At 40.5% G+C, this 20,753-nt stretch overlaps 3 protein-coding genes across 4 annotated transcripts in view; 1 reads left to right on the forward strand and 2 right to left on the reverse strand.

Annotated features, from left to right (window-relative positions):
• The window catches only part of LOC117382333 (phytanoyl-CoA hydroxylase-interacting protein-like), a 22,536-nt gene extending 17,879 nt beyond the window's left edge, over positions 1-4,657 (forward strand). Inside the window, exons 4-5 of the mRNA XM_033979483.2 lie at positions 1,289-1,406; positions 2,263-4,657. Coding sequence (XP_033835374.1) covers positions 1,289-1,406; positions 2,263-2,806 — 662 coding nt within the window. The 3' untranslated portion in view covers positions 2,807-4,657. The remainder of the gene's footprint in view (positions 1-1,288; positions 1,407-2,262) is intronic.
• On the reverse strand, positions 4,197-14,977 carry LOC117382861 (protein FAM13A-like). Its single transcript, XM_055227301.1, has 21 exons — positions 14,927-14,977; positions 14,368-14,554; positions 13,049-13,258; positions 12,670-12,850; positions 11,472-11,649; positions 11,279-11,400; positions 10,136-10,312; positions 9,981-10,059; positions 9,823-9,887; positions 9,249-9,300; positions 8,739-8,807; positions 7,694-7,895; positions 7,135-7,336; positions 6,869-7,001; positions 6,284-6,365; positions 5,975-6,198; positions 5,794-5,877; positions 5,609-5,713; positions 5,111-5,310; positions 4,707-4,808; positions 4,197-4,320 (listed from the first exon to the last, which is right to left on the reverse strand). The coding sequence occupies exons 1-21, from the start codon at positions 14,954-14,956 to the stop codon at positions 4,197-4,199; spliced, it is 2,808 nt and encodes a 935-aa protein (XP_055083276.1). The 5' UTR covers positions 14,957-14,977.
• A 429-nt stretch (positions 14,978-15,406) lies between these two features.
• LOC117382332 (monocarboxylate transporter 9-like) lies at positions 15,407-20,652 on the reverse strand. 2 transcript variants are annotated; one of them, XM_033979481.2, is made up of 6 exons: positions 20,431-20,652; positions 19,526-19,777; positions 18,611-18,754; positions 17,993-18,088; positions 16,806-17,675; positions 15,407-16,715 (listed from the first exon to the last, which is right to left on the reverse strand). In XM_033979481.2, exons 2-6 carry the CDS (start codon positions 19,719-19,721, stop codon positions 16,531-16,533), a joined length of 1,491 nt encoding a protein of 496 aa, XP_033835372.1. In that variant the 5' UTR covers positions 19,722-19,777; positions 20,431-20,652; the 3' UTR covers positions 15,407-16,530. The 2 variants fall into 2 exon arrangements, with proteins under 2 accessions (XP_033835372.1, XP_033835373.1); XM_033979482.2 differs by lacking the exon at positions 20,431-20,652 and adding an exon at positions 19,889-19,962 and having other exon boundaries at positions 15,408-16,715.
• Positions 20,653-20,753: the final 101 nt, after the last annotated feature.

Genomic DNA, 20,753 nt, shown 5'->3' on the forward strand with positions numbered 1-20,753 from the left:
CAACTAAATCTGATGTGAGATCTGAGGGACCGTGAACAGAAACAAATGAGATTTTTTTTCTTTTTATTGTAACTCAAAACAAAAACACAAAAAACTGCTAATTATCACATTTAGAGAGTGCCACTCTACTACAGCCAGTTAAATCTAATGTGAGTAATCTGATTTCTGTCTGATTGTTCACATGTGCAGATTTTGACAAGGAAAATTATGCAAAAAGGATATACCTATGTTTCAACCTTCAGTGCAGGCCCAGGTCTAGGGTGCAAAAGGGTGCATTGCCACCTCATTTATAAAGGTTTGCTCCCTCATTTGAGACAAGATAAATAATAATACTTAATGGAACAGTATACTTTGCACCCCTTTGAAACTCATTTGCACCTTCAGTAAGCTTGATCTGGACCTGCCACTGCTTCAGCATGCAAAAATTCAGTTGATAAGACTACTCTGCCAACTTCCCAATGCCTGAGACACTTTAGTCCTATAGGCACCGGGCCTTTTAAGCCTCTACACGGCGTCCTCATCACTGTCCAGCTGCAGTGGTCCTTGCAGTCATGGTCCTACGCTTCTAGTTTGGTTGATGTTACTGGCCATGTAAATGTACCCATGGGAGTATTTAAGAACCCCTGGATGAGAGAACGCCGTGCAAATTCAAATATAGGTCAAATCTAATGTTCAGGAGTGGTGGCAGATGGCGGTATTGGCATCTTGACAGCTGGAGTCCGATGAGCTGTGAGTAATTTGTTACTGAAAAGGACCCTTACTCAAAACATAGCGGTGTAGTGCATTTTTATAATTTTTATCAAGCAGATGAAAAATAGACTTGTGATCGCGGGATAACAGGCCTAAAGGAAACTGTGAGTGTGGATTTCCAGTGTTAATAGACCTACCATTCTCAGCTAGATCTTGCCAACACGGAAATCAACACCCCTCCTAGTATGTGACAGCAAATATTACTGTTGTTCATTGAGTATGCTAACTTTGGTAACACGTAGGGACCTTCTAATGGTCTCTAAGATAACAGTTAAGATTATGTCAAATCACATCCATATGATGCTAAAAACACTGATTAAGAGAATTAACTGCAAAATAGAATTGTTAAAAGCTAAATAGTTGGTAGCTGAATACAGTCATACATGAAAAAGTACTTTATAAACATTAACAAAGAAATAATTAACTGCTTGTTAGCCATTACTGTGTGGTCTATAAACTTACTTTTTAGTGTAACTAATTAAACTTTTTGTTTTATTGTATTGTTTTGCATTTGCTTAATGATATTGTCCTTTTGCAGACTATTCCACAGTGCATCTAAACCAGCTTCTGGAGAAAGCAGAGGTCATCGCTGGTCGCATGCTGCCTTTCTCTGTCTTTTACAGAAACCAGAACAAAGAATACTTTGACCACTGCAGGTACAACATAATTATTTCTATTGTATTCCAAAATGGTTTGTTAAAGATAAGAACACCAAGCATTTATTAAAAAACGCATTTAAAAAGTTACTAAATTCAACGTATGAAGATAAGGACAACACAGGGAGATTGTGTTATATTTAAAGAAAAATTATAGCTATTTCATTAAAAAGGGCAAACAGTAACCATTGTAAAATCAAGAGCTGTATCTGTCTGCCTTGTTTTTGATATGAGTAGACAGTGTGACAAATCAGAATCTCTGGAGTTGTTTTGGAGTTGTTACTGTTGTGCATGAGTTTCCTTCCCTGCAGTTTTCAAAAGTTTTAGTGAAAGAAAGAAGCCCACAGAAGCCCACATCTCTTTGTTAGAGCTACAGTATTACATCATGTAGGCTAACATTTTTGCTGAGTGTTTATAATTGCCTTTAAGAGCATGGGTTAAACTGCTCCATCGTGTGGCCATTTTAAGTACTGCTCTCTTCACTGTATACAACAAGTGGTTTGTTTGACCTGCGGGGGAGATGAATAGTGCCACTATGACAACAACATTGCATCAGTTTTCATTAGACGCCTGATTGTGCTTTAATGCTCATCAGTAATGTCCTCAGGAGGAACAGTGCAATGTTTCACAAGTTTCCTTAAATAAAGTTGTTATTGGAGTCATAATTCAATTTACATTTGGATTGGTTTATAATATAATGTTTCTTGTATGGCTCAGTGCAGGTGTTTGTATGCAATTTTGTGTTCTGTAAATGGGCTTTCTTGTCAAGACATTCGTTTTGTATTCATTGTTTCTTTGTGTTGTATAATCATTTGTTACAAATGTTATCTCAAACAAACAGCTGTGCTTGTTTCAGAGATGCACAGGAGAACCGTATGCTTCTCTCAGTGAAGGACAACAGTGGCAGTCATGGTTCCCCCATCAGCGGGAAACTGGAGGGCATCTTCTTCAGCTGTAACACAGAGTTCAACACGGGGAAACCGCCGCAGGACTCTCCCTATGGGCGACAGCGCTTTGAGGTGCGAGCGGATGCCCTGCTAAACCCAGACACCAACCTGTACTTTGGGGACCTGTACTGCATGTACACAGCCTACCACTACGTCATCCTGGTCCTGGCACCCAAAGGATCCCAAGGAGACGACTTCTGTAAGGAGAGGCTCCCTGCTCTGGACATCACCAACAACCGCTTCATGACGTGCAAACAGAGCGAGGCGGGTGACGGCCGCCTGGTGTTCCACCATGCCCAGGACGTGATCCTGGAGGTCATCTTCACCGAGCCCGTGGACCTGTCTCTGGGGAAGGTGGCTGAGATCAGCGGGCACCAACTCATGAGCCTCTCTACAGTAAACGCCAAGAAGGACCCCAGCTGCAAGACGTGCAACATCAGTGTGGGGCGCTAAGAAGAAACCTGAGAAAAAGAAGTCGGATGGACCGACAAGACTGGCCTGAGGACACAAGTCTACAAACTGAAAAAGCAGAGCAATGCATGAAGCAGCCGATCTCGTAGGAGCCTAGTCATACTGGACTTCATCCCCAGAGGAATAACTCACAAACTGGTGAAAAAAAAAAAAAAAGAAAAAAAGATGGCCCCAAACAAAACACAATCATCACAAGCAAACTCACAGTAAAATACAAGCATAGCAAAGCATCAATAAGATCCTCACAGTGTTTATTCAACCCTTTAAACATACTAACAGCAGCTGCTTCTGCCTCTTCTATTATTTGATTTTAAATACTCTTACTCACTTCTTTGTCAATGATGATGTTTTTTTCATGAATTGTAAGACCCTCAAGTTGAAGGTTTGCAAACATTTTTCAAACCTATTTTACACCCAATCTGGAGCGTACACTTTGGGACTGCAGCATCAGTCATCTGATTTCATACCAAAGGTATTAAAATGTGATATGGAAAAGATGTGTCATATGAATAGTTTGACAACTGCAGCCTGTTAAATCTGTACTGACGTCTGATGACCAATGTGACCTATTCACGAAGATGTTGACCTTTAAGCATGATGCAGTTCTGTGCCGCATGAAAAAGGCTGTCCTCTGCCACGCATTTATTTTTCTGCTGTAAACAGAGAAAGCAGAACCATATACTGTGTTTAGCAGAATATGTGTGAAAAAATATTTATTTTTATCAATATATATATATAGATAGATAAATATATATAAAGAAAAATATATAAACCAGAAGTGCACAATGTCAAAGGCTGTCAACAATGTCATTTTGAAGGAAGTTATCAGGACTAAACACATTATAGTCAGTTTAGCTTGCACTTGACATGCTAACACTATGTTCACATCCTACAACGTGAGCAGTAATGTGTATTATGGACAGAGCATAGCAGTGATACTAATTCTTAACGCATACCATAGCACAACAGAGGACTAATTACTAACTGATATGCACAAATACCACCATGTCTCTTTTATGACATAAACAAATATTCTTGCCATGAAAGCACTTATTAAAAATGCAGTTTCCACTATTACTTCTTGAATAAAAAATGCAAAGTGCCATAATATACAAAACATTGTAAAAAGACTAAAGGTAATGTTTGTCACATGGGTATAGTTAAAGTAATCTCAGACACTGCTCTGCTACTACAGTCATAGATAACAGTTGCTACAGGCAGTTTAAGGCTGGGTCAGTAAGGACGTATGGGACTATAACTCTTGAGCTGCCCACCTTTCACTCATCATTGTTCTTCACTTTTATATTAAAGTGCATTGAAGCATGGCATGAACATTCTGGACTGTGTAGATTTGAGTCCCACTGTGAGATACTCAGCTGCTGGTTGAGCCCTGGTGTTTACTGAGCAGGGCCTCCAGGAGGCGCAGTTTTGCTTTGAGGTTTTTGTACTGGCAGTACTCCTCTGCCATGGGTCCACGGTCCTCCTTTTGACAAGCTCTGTTTAAACAAGAGGAACATAAAGAGTCAAAAGAAATGGCCACAGCTTCCACAGACATTGGATAGTCCCTCCTATGTTGCCTTACTCAGATAGCTTTTACAGTGTGTGTTGTAGTCAGAGTTTGGAGGACTAACATAATGCAAAGAACGTGTACAGTTCAGATCTACAGTCTACTTCTGTCTTTTTCCTAAGCTCTCGGCTTCATTAATGTCAAGTATGTATGTATTACACTGATGTATCATTGGGATTTTTTTGTGGATGTCTTTTGTTTTTCACATGGCATTGTTGCAAACCAAATGTTTCAAAGTTTAATAAAAGAGAAAATAAACTTTGAAAGAGATGGGCTATAGCTGTGATATGTGACTTGTACATATACTAGGATTACCTGCCAGTTTGTGAGTAAAAGTGCTCCTCAAACTCGCGCAGTACATGGTGCAACCTACGCTTCTCAGTTCTGGCCATCCTCAAGTGGTCCAACAGCTCTGGCCTGTACATTTTTACACAAAGAAAGAAAACACAATAATGCATAAAACATGTTAAAACATGTTATCAGCATGCAGAGAAAAAACATGAGATTTGACAAAATACCCTGAAATAGTTATGATTCATTTCTCATATTATGATTAACTGGGATCTCTTCAAGATATTTATAAAGATATTTGTATAAAGAATTCAGTTGTAAGGTATCTTCTTCACAATGTAAAAAACAAACCAACTGCATAATAAAATTTCATCAGCATTATAATTAGACAGTAGTTAATGTATAACAAATGATACTACTAGATATACCTGGATGCTTCATGAAGTGTTGCCATGGTAATTTGCTGGGGCTGGTGTGTGTTTGATTCATCTAAAGGAGACACCAGTGGAGTTTCACACAGCTCCACGAGAGACTTGTCTGAAGAGAAGGAGTGAGATTTGATTGAGTGAGGCAATGGGTATGGGATAGTAGGTTTCGGGCTCTCCTCATCTGAGCCCTCCTCTTCATTCTGTGGACACAAAGAGAGCCTTTTAATAACAAAAGGACATATGTATTTCAATATCAGAGTAAAATAAAGTCATATTTTAAGGGAGATTGCTTTCTATGTATAGTATAGAACAACACATCTGAAATTATTTGAATGTGGCTTTTGCAGTCTGTTGGTGTTGTACTCAGAACCAACCACAAGAGGGCACAAGAGACAAATAAATCAGCCCATTCTCAGCATCCACCACCTCACATCAGCCACTAAGAAAAACATTTATGAAGAATTATTTTAATGGAACACATGATTGCGCTTAACTTACAATGGTTGTGATCACAGATGAGGCAGAGGAGGAATTCTGGAGCTGTTTGACGACACGGTATCGGTCATAGAAGGGCTTCATCAGAGTTCGCTCTTGTCTGGTGCTCTACACACAGAGACAGAAATTGTGTTTCAGTGTATGTAGATGAGCTTTAGTCAAGTTCATTCAACAGTATTACTTCTTACCGGTCGCCCATGTAGACCTTCATAGAATAGCAAGCACTTTTGCAAGCAGGTCTTTTCCAGGGCTATTTGGAAATGGGACATCTCCTATAACACAATTAAAGAGAATAATGCATCCATCTATCTATTAATTTATTTTCTAGGTAGTAAACATGTTGATTTTTATATAAATGCCTTCACAGACCTTGAGGCTCTCTGGCAGTTCCAGGTCTCTCCTCCTTTCCTTCAGTCTGTTGCTGATAATAATGGCTGTTTCCTCCACATTTGGTTTTGTGTTGCCCTTATTATTAATCAGCTGAAGCTCCAACCCTGCCAGCGCTGACCCCCTGTGGTCATGATGGGCTTTACAGGACTGATGCAGTTGGTTTACGTCTTCTTGTCCCTTTATTGATTGTTTTAGTTTCAGCTCTTGAGTAAAAAGTCATTAACCATTATAATGTAAGCATATTATAATTTCACAGTGATATGTCAAGTTCAATATGTTGTATCCTACCTTTGAGTTGTTTGCGACTCTTGATCAACTCCTTCATAAGCCTGGCCACCTCTGGGTTTGCTGTCTTGTCATTGTAAGCTGGCTGAAAAAAAGACAAAATGGTTAGAGTCCAGGGTTAATGGAATAAAAATAAATTGTGTTTGCTTGAGGATATAAGGGCTTTTTTCTCTGCCTTAAGCTTATATAAATTTGAATATTAAAAATCATTATTTACTACAGACTGACCAGACAGTTTGGAAACTAACATCCTTGTTTGTTGGATTATTGCGTTTACAGCCTTCAAATCAAACTATTTTATTAAATAAGATAAGATGGATAAAAAAGGCTAAAAAGCAAAAGCAAAAAACAAAGCAATTCATCATGTGATCATAATGCCACAAGTAATAATTCAGTGTTGGTGAGTGATGTTTGGTGTTAGCTACAGGAGGGAGTCATGAATCATTTGAACACTGGTAACATAACTCTGACTCAGTCTATGAGCTGATGATCCCATTCCTTTAAACACTTCTGAACTCCTTATTTCTGTGTGAAAATGGTTATCTCGCAACACAACAGAAAACAGAATATGATGTGATTTACTCCCACCTTGTAGTGTCGTTCTTGTTCAAAGCGTTCCTCAAATCGTCTGATCCTTTTCCTCAGATAATGAATGTGTTTGTTTAGCATGTTGACAGATGGATCTCGCTCTCCCGGCTCTGCGTGGACATTACTGCGTGCCCTGCAGACACAAATGCACTTATCTTAAAAACATTTACAAACAGCCCTTAAGGACATGCTATTCTTTTAAAGCTATCATGTGCTTGAGATTTCTGAATCCCAAAATAGCATAGGTGAGTGGATGTGTTCCTTACATGCGCACTTCCTGTGAGCACGGTGGAGAGGGGGCAATGTCAGGATCCAGGTTATACCGAAGACTGTGGCTGATGTTGGAACAGCGTGGAGAGAGCACCGGGCAGTCGCTGGTGGTGATGTGAGAGAGGAGAGGGCTTACGTCGGTGGCAGTGGGAGACATGGATTTTTCTGATAAAGTGGCAGCGCAGGCAGAACTGGACTCTGATGTGAATGGAGAATTGGCATTTACAGAAAGACACAGTAAAAAAAATGTTATAAGATCAGGTTTAGCATAGTTTCTCATCATTATGTATTCAACTGACATATTTATATATTGATGACAGACCAAATGCTTTCTATTTATATAGTTTTTAAATTTGCACAAAAGGTAAATGACTCGTGAGCCCTTATGGTTTTCATATCAAGATAACCGTACCAATTTCACATTACAAACGGGGTAAGATTAAGAACAAGTATTATTTAATCCCTATCCTATTCTCTGCACAATATAAAACATAAACACAGATGGCCTTAGGTACATTCCATGAATTTACACAAATTTCTGAACTTTTGTCTCACCTGACTTTGTGGAGTTTGCTGTATTCCACTTATCTTCTTCTGTTGATGAAGATAAGTGGAAGAACAGGGGGTGGTAAAGAGTCTTTTCCTCCGAGGTAACAGGCTGTTGCTGAGCAGGGAGACCTTCTGGAGCTTGGGGGTCGGCTGCTGATGGTGAGAGTCCCAACTCAGCATCTAGGGCTTGAAGCTTTAGGGAGGGGCTCTGGAAGCAAAAGCAGAACATGTCTTCAGGGGTGGAAAAGAGGTAGACTGTGGGAAGAATCCTTATAAGCAGGATAGCAGTTCTTCAATTGGGTCAAAATATATCAAAAACTTGGAATAAAAAGTTCTGCATCCCATAAAGTCAGTGACAAATATGTAATCCAGTTCTGGCAATAGGCTAACGTATTCTGTAAACTGATGCTGGTCTTGGTCCTCCAGATGTGTGCGTAAGTTTGAGTCTCTAAATCCGCACGGCATTCCTTGGGTTTCTGTGGCTGAACTGTCTCCACATGGATTATTTATCTTGTGTGGAAGCAAGGGGGCGGTGGGAATGCCGCTCGGTGCCGATGCCTGTGCAGTGGGTGTGTATGAGGAGAGAGAGAGGATGCTCTATATGACGAGGCGTTTCCAGGGCAACGCTGTGAGCCTAAGCTAAGAAGGCGCATTCACGCATTTCTTCAGTTTGTTGTCTATGACTATACATATGTGGGTGTATAACATTACACTGTGACGTCAATAGTTTTTTTTTATTATTGTTTTTGATGCCCTGAGTGAGAAAGAAGAGGAGTTAGAGTTATGCTTTACACTTTCATTTCAAACGGGTAATGTATAAGCTTTTCTTTCATTGGTAAAAACACCTCTTTGTGCGTCACAGAGGAGCTCAATAGTCAATGTTAATGAGACTAAACTCACAGAGGCAAGCTCACACATCGCAATAGCATGTTCAAGGTAAGATCATGCACACGCTGCTCTACTGCAGGTATCACAGCTACGGTTGTCATAGCGACGGTCATAAATAAGTGCTAATTTTATGTGTGTAAGGTTGAGGTGATGGTGAACTTACGTCACAGCTGTTTCTCTCACTGCAATCAATGTGTCCATCAAGACAACCGCTGCCTCCATCTCTGTTCCCCTGAAAAGAAAAGGCCTCATTAAGTACATTTCCTTAAAATGGCTCAAAATGGTTTGGAGAAAGTAGGTCACACTGACACAAATAGAAGGATAAAAAAAATATCCCAAATAGTAGGAAAAGAAACATACTTTGAAGGTTTGCAGCTTTACACAAAATAACTGCTGAAGAAATGTGAAATCTAAAACATTTGACAGCGAATCCAAGCTATGAATAAAACAAGATTTCCAAATTAGTTTAATAGTCAATTCATGGGTTTCAGCTTCCTTTTATAGGTGACATTTTGAGGACTTTTCATCATTCAAAAGATATCATATTTTTGTTTTATATTGCCAAATGCTATGGTAATGGTCCTAACTTTTTTCTCATGATTTTTCATCATTCTGAAACCCATGGATACATCAACTTCCATGGCCTTTTAAAACATATTAATGTATTAATTACCTCCCGGCTTTGACAAGTCTCACTTTCCTTCTTTTCTAGGAAGAAGTGGGGACTGAAAAACAAAGTGACATCAGTGAAGTCACAAATACCGTATAGCCCAACACATTATGAACACAATGCTGTAAGATCAAATCATTTAACTTCCGACACTGTAAATACAGTATGTGGTTGTACTGTATGAAAACTCTGTAATCTTCTTGTCTGTCAGTAATATTAACGTTAAGGCTTCCTCCTGTCTGATGTTATTCACACACAGCAGTGACCTGTTCAGTGAAGATTCGTACGGGCAGCCTGCCACCACGGGAAGCTGACCTCATAAAGTACAGCTAGTCGGTCCATGTGAGAGCCTGTGGCAATCACTGTTATCTGAACTGGAATCAAGAAGAGAAAACGTGACTGTGGGCAGCACATTGCTCTGCTAACCTACTTCTCCACTGACTCTAGTGTTAGGAGACTTGTATAAAACATGAAGAAAAGACTAATAAATGATTCATATTACAATACAGATTATGAAAATGAGCAGTTGTTTGATGCTAAAGCAAAAAATATGACAAAATATTTGTTAACTTCTCACCTTTCAATTTGACCATGAGCTCTGCTGTGGGAGTGCTTATCTGATGAAACAGCTGCCTTAGAATCCTAAAAATAGACCAGTTTTTACTTTCACTTTAAAATGTGGCAAATTAGTTTCAACATATAGATAAATAAAGTTTGGATGAATAACTGTCATACCATTTGGCAATCACTCTTGGCAGCATCTCTTTTCTCATTTCCTCCTGAGGTGGTAATTGACATGTTGTGGTATTCTGACCTGTGAGGAAAAAACATAAACAAATTTAAACATATTATAATCTCATACAAATCAAGTAATGCAAGGTAGAACACACTTGTGATTTGCATTTGATGAATCCAGCCTAAAGCTGTCTGAGGATGTCGTTGCTGACCCCAGATCTGTGGGGCAGGGTGATACATGGTCTCCTTCCCCAGTTCTGTCCAGCGAGGGCCGGTTGCAAAGGGCAGGTATGCTGACATTAGAGCTGGCCTTAGAGTGCAGCCAGTCAGGACTAGAAAAAACACAACAACATCATCAGTGACAATTTAGTGTACATTGCAACTTGTTAGTCATGTAAGAAAGTTATATACAGGATTCTTTGCTTTCACTAGAAAAATGTCTGTACCAGTTTGTGTGTGCCCATGTGTCATTCCCCGTTTATCCTCGGTGTATCAGGTTAGTCTTTTTAAACAGATAATGACAAAAACATAATCATATCCCAGATAAATTAATTTTGAATGTAATATCATTAGCTGTTACTGGCCATAACAGTAAGACAAATATAGGATATCAGAATTACCTAAAAAAAACAATCCATATGGAACCATCCCTAATGATTAGACTAATTTGAAAAAACAGTATAAGATGCCTAATCTTTATGACAAAGCTGAAGCTAGCGTATGATGTCAACAACAGTCACTACCCTGAGGCAATGCATGCACAACCCCCACTACAACATCCCACAACAGTGCTGTCCATGGATATTTAACCATCTCAAATAAAAAACATGAGTCATTATTGTCCGGTGGCTCTTCTGACACTGATGAGCAGGGGACAAGATGAGACACAAGACTGCGTCCACGAGAAATCATTTATTTTAAAAAATGATTGCGCAATCCTGTTTGCAGTTTTGGCCTAAGATATTTTTGTAGTTGTAGTTACAGGCCATTAAAAATTTTTTGTTTGTTTGTATGTTATATTAATCTATATAGGTATATAGTAGATCCAGCAATAGCTTTTTGTTTTAGATGTATTTGGGTAATTTTCATCAAGAAACATTCATACAATAATGTTAACTAACTTGGCAATATTACATTTGGTCCTTTTTTAAGAGTAAAATGTATATTTCTTAGATATATGTCAAAATGCTGGTGTGCTAAGCAGATACAACAAAATTTTTAAATTAACAGTAATTCAGAACATCATAATATGTCATCATATTGAGTGGTGCTACAGCTCCGGATAGACAGTAGTCTACCTGTTTAGTCGAGACTGAATCTGAGTTGCATGGGTAAAAGAACTTGTTGAAGAGAGAGAGACTCTTTCTTCTCGTAATGTCTCCACACCATTCAGCACTGACTGTGGGCTACTGGGACAAGTCTAAAAGAATAAAATAGTTGTCAAATATTACATAGTACTGATATAAAAAAAAATATCTGCTTAAGCACAACCTGAATTTGTGAGAGAGCAGATAGAGGAGGAGGAGGGGATGAGGGAAGTTCGTCATTACTAGATATGAGTTGTTCTTCTGCTTGGTCTGAGAGGAGGACTGTGCGGTGCCTTAGAAGATGGAGCAATAGGGCATTACACAAGCTCTGCTCCTCAATCATCCTGGAACCAGCGGGTACACTGTAAATGAAGACAATAGCTCAAAGTATTACCCAAATTCTAAAAACATTGCCAGTGCCATCTAGTGGAAGAAAGTCTAAACTGTAGCACAAGTTACTGGCATGATAACTGCACGTCTTGAGCTTGGAAAGTAAACTCCATGTATATCTAGATGTTAACACATGTGGTCAGGCTCTATGGAGCATGTGTGTGTCTTATTACATACATCTGCTAGAGTATGTGAAATATGTGAATATTTATAGCAGTGCTTACAAGTCCAGGGGACATCAACAGTGTCACGTGTATTATGTAAGAGTCACAGCCACAGATTGAATGACACATATACAGAATACTGACTGCCACATACAGTAAGAGCTGCCAAACTGGAACACAAGGCAATGCTCAATCTGCAAAGAATTTTGAATGCATAACTTTATATTACCGACTCATTGTTTATTTGCTTTATAATTATAATTCTATAGTTGTACTTGTAAAGTTAAGCATGATGAAACTGCATAAATCCTGCCTATTCATTCGTTATTTCACTAATGTTCTAAACCTAGCCTACAAGTTCAGACAACTTTCAAATGTGTGAATATTTAAAAGAATGAAACTATTTTAGTTTGTGTTGATTCCTGAGCGTGTGTAATTGTGAGCGTGCCTCCCATGAGATTGCATTTGTTTACGGTGAGGAGTGACATCTATAAACAGATAGCGTGAGCAGGAACCTCCCCAGTGCACTGCGGTATCAAACCTCTCCACACCCATTTCCTTAAGGCAAAAATGGCTACACCCCAGTTTGGCATTGCAGGGATTCAAAAATATAACCACAACTGACCTAAAGGCCAAGTTTTTTCCCTATTGCACAGGTCACTGAGAAGACTTTAGTAAGACCTTTCCAGTATTATCTGGAACATGTAATTTAACACCTACACCACTCAACTGGATGTCAGCATGCTCCTTGTTTATAATGATGAATGTTGGGAACACTGTGTGTGAGTTTCCTATGGAGAGAATGTCCAATTAAGAACCATTACTTACTGAAAAATACAGGGTCCAAAAATGGTAGCCAGGTTTTCCATTGGCATATGATTTGATTGGCTGAACATGGCCACTCTGGACAGGAAGTTTATTAAGTAAGACAAGACAATAAGATTGTCAGTGGGAAGGTACTGAAGATTTTCTTTCAAAGTTTGATTTGTCCAGGTGTCATCTGCATTTCCTGGGAGGGTGAGAAAATAAAGAGACAGACATTAAAAAACAACAACAAAAACATTAAAATATGTTTCCAACTGGGACATTTTTGAAACATCAACTTTGCTACAGAAATCTTCCAAACAACTAAGCGGTCAAAGGTCAAGTATTGTTATATTGTCAAATCAAAGGTTAATTAATATTGTCTCTGTCTACTTTTCAGTACCTTTAAGACAATGGATGAGCTGTTGGCGGTGACTTTCAGGGACTATGGGAATAGGTAACTCTCGAAAAAACAGTTTAAGAAGAGACGCCACCGTTGAGATATCTCCATCATTCTGGAGATCAACCCTCTCCCCTCTGTCCCACCGCTGCTTCAGTGTCCTCATCCGTACTACAGAACCACATAATCGAAAAAGACCTCTGTGCTGCAAGCCTGTTACCAAAAGATATCATGATTAATACTATAATTCAAGTGCATATGACAGATTAGACCACTTACTTCACTAAAACATACTTAACATCATTTTTAGGCCACATGTGTGGTCTAAAAATGATGATATATATAATCTACTCCTCTCTCCTCACCCTCCGCGGGTGGTTTCATCCCCTCTTTTCCACGGTCAGGACCTCTCTAGTTCTACAGTATCTTTGCTGTTTCTAGTATTGCACTTTTCTGGATGGAGATGTCTGATGTTTTTTTCCTGGGATCTGCTGTAGCCACTCCTCCAGTTTGGGGGTCACTGCCCCGAGTGCTCCGATGACCACAGGCACCATTGATACCTTCACCTTCACCTTCAGCCCCTGGTATTTCTCTAGTTTCTCATGTTCCTTTTTCCTGACGTTCCCGTCACTTTGTACAGCAGTGTATGTGTGTGTACAGCACAACGGCTTTACTCTGTTGTTTATCTACCACCACAATGTCCGGTTGTTTCGCCATCACCATTCTGTCAGTCTGTATCTGGAAGTCCTACAGCATCTTGGCTCGATCATTCTCCACTACCTTTGGAGGTATTTCCCACCTTGACCTTTCCAGTCCTTACTCTGCACAGATGTTTCTGTACACTATACCCACCACTTGGTTTTGCCACTTTGTATACTTTCCCTGCCAGCATCTTACACCCTGCAGTTATGTGCTGGATTGTCTCAGGGGCCTCTTTGCACAGCTTACACCTCTGGTGCTCAAGACCTGCTCCTGTGCAGCCAGGATGAGTGCCTCTGCGCTGTCCTTCAGTCCAGCTTTCTCAAGCCATTGGTAGGATTTCTCGAAATCTGCCTCGGGCTTGCCCTTCCATGATGGTTCCTCCAGGACCTCTTCCTCTGCACTCCACTATCTGAGACATTCGCACGTCATCTGTTGGGGCCTTGTCCTTGATAGACTTGTCATTTGCACTCATCATTGTATGAGGTATTGCTCATTGCGCCCCAAGGGGATTTAAACCCCATGTGAAAGAACCCGGGGCCCCCATGTGAAAGTCAGATGGCTTACCAGTTGAGCTAACCATATATATATAGAGAGAGAGAGAGTGCAAGTGAAATGATTACCATTGTTATTAAGGTATTCCACCATGTCTTTCAGAACAGCAGGGACTCCACACACCATCTGCCCGTCTTCCTTCAGTGTTTCCAGGGCAACACCAAACACAGAACCCACCTCTGTCCGGTTGGAAACTAAAGGCTCCGGGCTGACTTTGGCCGTGGACCGCAAAACCTTTACTGAAGAGGCGTCACTCTGAAATCGGCAGAGGTGGAAAGAATACAAAAAATGTACACTTAAGTCAAAGTAGAGCTAAATGTCTAAAATGTACTAAATTACAAGTACAAGCACTGCTGCCAAATTACTTGAGTAAAAGTATAAGGTACATTCAAAATATGACTCACTGTACTAATCACTCTTTTACACAGTTTTAGTAGAATGTTAGATCAGTCTTATACAAGGACAAAACATAGCCTTCATTCTGCAATTCACTTAAACCATAAAAAATGAAGAAACAGAGTAATGGATTGTAGCAAGTTTTGTTAAGAGTAACAGTAACATTAGACATGAGCCCACCAGTATCGACATTAGACACAAGAATATTTAAGATAAAGAGCTCAAACTTACACACAGCGACACGGAGGCGCTCGCTCCCATGTTCAGCTCCTCTCCGACATGTTACGCGCTCTATGCTGTTTTAAAAGAGCTTTACGCGCACTTTACTGTTTCAAAAGAGCGCAGTGCTACGGACATGGTCCTTTAAAATGCACTTTACTGTTTCAAAAGAGCGCGGTTTACGGACATTGTCCTTTAAAATACACCCAAGACTTAACGCCATCCTACAAGCTCAGCTATGACCCAAAAAACAAATTAAAAACATAGATTAAGCTTGGTAGAGCCGAGCTTTCCATGATCCCTGTAACTAGAGGGGAATTGTTTATGTTGTTGGTCACGTGGTGCGTCATGCGTAACCATGGCGACGAGAGGCAGGGCTTGCCTTTGGAGAAAGGATGCTCAGAAGGAAGGCCTCATGACTGGGCAAATAGGAAGCCTTTAGAAATAGAAAATAGAAGTTGATAGTACTGATGTTATTCCACATTAAAATTTAGAGGGTATTTTAGCATTTTTATTGCCATGTTTTAAATACGATACAAAAATCAAGTGAACATTAACAAAACACTGGCATATAAAAAGAACAGCATTAATAAAAAGAGACAGCACAGTAAATGCTGTGCTAGACGTGCCTACAATGTCCATCAAATACAGTTTTAAGTGGTCTATTTAAGACACATTCAAGTAATTCTAAAACCCTACTGCAAAACAAACAAATGTAGTCAACTTTCCTTATGGGGAACATGTAATTTTACAGAAGGCCAGTGTGTGCATCTATGAGAAAGTTTGTGCATAAAAACTTCAGCTAGGCTATAACAAAAGACATCAGACATCAGAGCCCACACCATGAACACATTTACATGGGCTCACACAAACAGATGCACAACCCTATTACATGTACTCGAGGCTATATAGAAACCATAAGAATAAAGGAAAAGTCAGCCTGTTATAACACATGTAGGGAGAGGCTGTGCTTGCTGTGCCACAGTTGTGAGGTTGAAATATATGTAGGGCAAGTTAATGAAATTAATAAGTAGTTCAAAGAAAAATAAAGAAATGATTTCCCATTGTTCCAATAGGCATTGTGTTACATCCTTTGGTATGATTCAAAATATTACAGAATGAAGTAAAAACACATGAATGAAGCTCTCGTCATAAGTAATAAAAAAAAAAAAAAAAAAAAAAAAAAAAAAAAAAAAAAAAACTCTATGTGATTAATTCTTGCATGCCATTGCATATACGTTTTCTGTCATCATATTTGCATTAACACTCAGTGGTTTTAGTGTTCCAGCAGTAGATACAGTGTGTGCATAACAGCACAAAATCAAATGTCATAAATAGAGTGTTTAGGAATTCTTTACAAATAAGGCAATAAAAACACAGCTAACTGTGAAAAAGCTTTGCAGTGTCTAGTATCAACCTGAGAAATGCAGGCAAAGAACAGTTCAACAAATAAGCCTGTATTTCAGAATGTCTGGCAATTATTTTGGTATCATAATAAGACCCTGAATTCCCCTCCTAACATATAAAAATATTCTTCTCAGAAGATCATTCATGTCAGCTCCATCAGCAGAGTTTGTCTGGGCAGTGGACAGTTTCTATAATAAAAAGTTATGCGTTTATGCTACTGAGATCACTTTGTCACAGGTGCTGGTGTACTGGATGTCTGACTTGGCATTCTCAACATTCTTCCTGTTCCAGCAGGGAAGGGTGAGGACAAATAAAATAAAGGCACCAAGGACCACACAGGTCCCACTGAAATAAAATGCCAAATCATAGGACTGTGTCCAGTCAAAGAACCAACCTGGAAAAGAATAGAAACAATAATTTTAGTGAAGGGAATAAATGTGTGCACTGCTCAAGAATACAGTCTATTAGTTATAGGATTCCCTACCTACAACAGGAGGTCCCAGCATGATCCCAAAGCCTCCAAAGAACATAAGGATGCCATGAGCTTGGGTCAGTCTGTCCAGGCCCACGATCTTAGTGGTAATGTAGGAGGTGAGGGACCAGTTCCCAGAAAAGAAGCCAAGCACCGCAGTGAGGATCTGCAGTCCCACATAACTCTTGGTAATGGGGATGAGGAAGAGTGCCAGCCCTCCTGCAAACATGGTGAAGCCATACAGATAGATGCTGTTGATCCATCTGAGGTCAACCAGCATGCCCAACACTAGTTTACCCACACAGGTGGCAATGGCACCTATGGAAACCAGGGGAATGATACTAACTTCTTCGATCAGTCCCTCACTTTGAGCAACATCTTCAATAAACAGGACAGGTGGAAATGCTCCAAGGCTGAATAGGAATATAGCAATGCAAAAGGCCACCATGGATTGGTCCTGTAGAATTTCATACATGGAGTAGATATACTTAGAGTAAGCCTGTTGCTTCTTTTTAATCATTTTCATGATGACAAAGCCAGACATGCAGCAGCCTTTCTTTGTCTCCATCTGAACAGCCAAGTCCTTGGTGTCTATAGAGATGAGCAGCTCTTTGACTGTAGGTGGGGTGGTTATGGAGGAGCCAGTCATAATTTTCACATCCTCTAGAGGAGGCTTCTCCAAAAGCTGCTCCCCAGTGTTGCGCTCCAGTGCTGCCTTCTGTTTGAGGTAGTAACCGGGCATGTTCAGCGGCCTCATGAAGCCAGCACAGGCCATGAGGTTCAGAGCAATGGCACCAATGATGAGCAGGCAACCATCCAAGCCAAAAAGCACCATCAACTCATTCTGTGCAGTGGCATAAATGAATGCTCCAACACTGGTCCCTGTGTAAACAGAAGCAAGACTGAGAACCGGTATTTGTGAAAACTAAAACCCCTTCCTAAATTTACAATGCACTCACTAAAACATCAGTAAATATTGGCATAGTTGTACTCATCAGCAGAAGTCTACACTTTTAAAGCTTTTTAGAATCTGAGCCACCAGACCTGGTTGGTAGTCCAGCTGACTAGCGCAGCCTTCTGTCATGACTACTCTGCAAATGTTTACCTTGGATCTTTCTCCCAGCAGCCCATGCATGAAAGAGGTAAACATGGAGAAGTTGTACATCCCAGAGCTGTGTGCAGAGGAAGGGCAGTAGTACCTGTGGTGACAATGCCGAGGGCTAGGCCACGCCTCTTGTCGAAATACTGACATGTGATTGTTAAAGTAGCAGCATAGACCAGACCACAGCCCAGGCCTGGGACAAAGAAAGAGAGAGGAGAATAGGTTTTGTTGTTATTATCATTGTTATGACTGACTAGTTTTATATTTAGAATGATCAAAGTGTGGCAGAGGCAGTAAACAAGGTGCAAAGAGTGTGACAGCAATTCATCCAAGGGCATCTCTAAAAATAAAGGATGTAACACGGGTGGGCTCCCTCTGTTCAGCTGTGTATCCCCCAAATACACTGAGCTCCATGGGTGGCGACAGAATACAATTTACCCTTTTTAGACAGGTAATGTCATTTACAAATATCAGTAATGTAATAATATGGTCGTTTAGGCTAAGATAAGGTTGCATTTATTGCATAACAGTTGAACCTGTCCTTTATGATTACCATCATACCATAATTTGCAGGATGGATAAGGCACTTTATTGACATGAACCACTCCCATTGCGTGTCAATAATGTCTGATGTCTAACTGTGCAGAGCATTTGATTTTTACAAAATAGAACAAAGAAAAGAACAATAATATTTATCACAATAATCATTTCTTACCGACAACAATGCCGTATGAAAAGATAAGGAATTGGACATTGGGAGCGAAGGCACTGAGCATCAGGCCTCCAGCCACCATTACACCACTGAAGACAGTCACAGGGCGGGCTCCAAAGTTTTCTACACAAGCACTGCAGACAGGACCTGAGGGAGAGATGCAGATAAGTCAGTAAACTCAAGAATATATTTCTGAGTGTGCAGAGCAGGAAGCAAGAAACTGTTTGTCCATCGGAGTTTTAGGGCTGCACAATAGAAAAACATAATATAAATCAGTGATGAAGCTATATACAGCCAATAACACCGCTCAAGACACATTAGAAGTGGTGATGCATGTGATCAGAGCTTCATATCCTAAGGCGACTCAATTAACATGACATATACAGCAGTGGCAGCTTCTAGGCAGAGCAGTGAGTGCAGTAGGAATGTGCAGTGTGACACAGAAGACACGTGTTCAGTGCACATCCACAGGTCCTCAGCCGATGTGCACAGTCATGATTTTTAACCTCCCTTCAGGGAAAAGAGGTCCTGGCAGCCTGACAGGCGCTATCTTTATACAAGTGACACAAATACACCCCGACTGTGTCTCGGCCTTCCACAGGGCTCACATTAAGTTTAAGTGATCCTTCAACATTCAAACCATGAATGACTTGCAGTTGTTTCTTGCCCTCTTAGAAAAATCAATACACATGAATCTGTCCAGGAAGCAACAAAATACCATCCTCTTTACTGGTAATTATTCTCTCCCTCCAGTTAAAATGCCAGGATGTTCGTATAACTGAAATACTTACTACACTGTATTTCAGTTATACGAACATCCTGGTTATAAACTATTTCTCGATTAACAGAAAGCTCACTGAAATAAAAATCCAAATTTTGCATTTCACTTTTCAAAATGGTTTGTCTGACTTTACTTACTGGCAATCAGACCTACTCCGGCAACCAGGGAGCCCACCCATGCAGTCATGCCTTTGCCCTCCTGGAAGGTGTGGAGCCACTCTGGGTACAGCACCCCCACAGACTGTGGTGAACCGTAGGCCAGGAGCTGGGCCATAAAAGAGGCTGCCACAATGGCCCATCCCCAGCCTCCATCCAGCGCTTTAGAGGAAGCCATGGCGCTGCTGTTACTGCCCTCTGGGGTCTGCTACAGCACTTGCACAGCAGGAGTGCCTGAGAATAATAACACAAAAATACACTGAAAAAATAGACACCAGCAAAACAACAAAAGTTTGGTTGATAGAAAAACAAGCAGATTAGCTGCTCTGGGCCATATGCACTTACAAAGCCTAGATGTAAGAAGGCTGCTGCAGAGCTGAGCCAGGGCCAACAGCCAGTTCACCTGTGATTGCAGCTCAGCTCATCTGCACAGCCTCTTTTAGTCACTTGCTCTAACCACACCTTTAGAGGAGGGGAAAGAAAAAAAGTGGCCTGCTTTGTAACCCCATCCCCCTCTCCTTTTTCAAATTAGACAGCTAAACTGCTGTACCTAAATCCAGCAATAGTCAGCAGCTCCAGGAGACCCAAGTCTTTCAACCCTTTATAAATAATTTGTTAAGAAGCCATTTGATCTTTGTGGCAGAAGCATCACTTTCTTTTTCTAAGCTGTTTGCCCGATGTCGTCTAAACAGATCTCATAATCAGACTGAATTTAAACTGACAACAAATATGCTTTCATACTTTGTCACACTTATGTTCTTTAAGCGTTTTCATCTGCTGCCAGTGATGACACCAAAAATCTACACAATTCCTATGTTAGTGTGATGTAAACAAAGATGATGTGACAGATGTGGTAGGGAATCTTTAGAAATAAATTGCGAACTTACCTCAGCATCTATGAAAAGAGCTGCACGCGGCCGCAGAGGTGAGCGCGCTACAGGAACTTTCCATGTAGGAGCGTTTCTGATAGTATGACTCAATATCTTAACCTCTGCAACAAACAAAGACACATCTACGGTCTAAACTGGACAAAGAGGGAGCGATGTGCGCGCATAAAGCTCTCTGCAGCAACAATGCGCACTGAACATCCGCTCATTCTGCTTTGTAGCCGACAGCCAAACCGGTTCAAAGCTGTTCTCGCTGGTCCCCGTCTAATAGAGGAAGACGCACTGGCTCTCCGTGCGCGTTAGGAGCGCACTGGACTACACCG

This window comes from Periophthalmus magnuspinnatus, chromosome 15 (genome assembly GCF_009829125.3).
Source record: "Periophthalmus magnuspinnatus isolate fPerMag1 chromosome 15, fPerMag1.2.pri, whole genome shotgun sequence".
Classification (NCBI taxonomy): Eukaryota; Metazoa; Chordata; class Actinopteri; order Gobiiformes; family Gobiidae; genus Periophthalmus; species Periophthalmus magnuspinnatus.

Bases quoted from the DNA above. Each gene is read 5' to 3' on its own strand.
- LOC117382861 (XM_055227301.1), bottom strand. From the start codon at position 14,956: ATGGGAGCGAGCGCCTCCGTGTCGCTGTGT. The intron at 14,555-14,926 runs GTAAGTTTGAGC...TGCCGATTTCAG, and splicing joins GCGCCTCCGTGTCGCTGTGT to AGTGACGCCTCTTCAGTAAA. The intron at 9,888-9,980 runs GTATGACAGTTA...GTCTATTTTTAG, and splicing joins CCAAGAGTGATTGCCAAATG to GATTCTAAGGCAGCTGTTTC.
- LOC117382332 (XM_033979481.2), bottom strand. From the start codon at position 19,721: ATGGCTTCCTCTAAAGCGCTGGATGGAGGCTGGGGATGGGCCATTGTG. The intron at 18,755-19,525 runs GTAAGTAAAGTC...TCTCTCCCTCAG, and splicing joins CGGAGTAGGTCTGATTGCCA to GTCCTGTCTGCAGTGCTTGT. The intron at 18,089-18,610 runs GTAAGAAATGAT...TCTTTGTCCCAG, and splicing joins TTCATACGGCATTGTTGTCG to GCCTGGGCTGTGGTCTGGTC.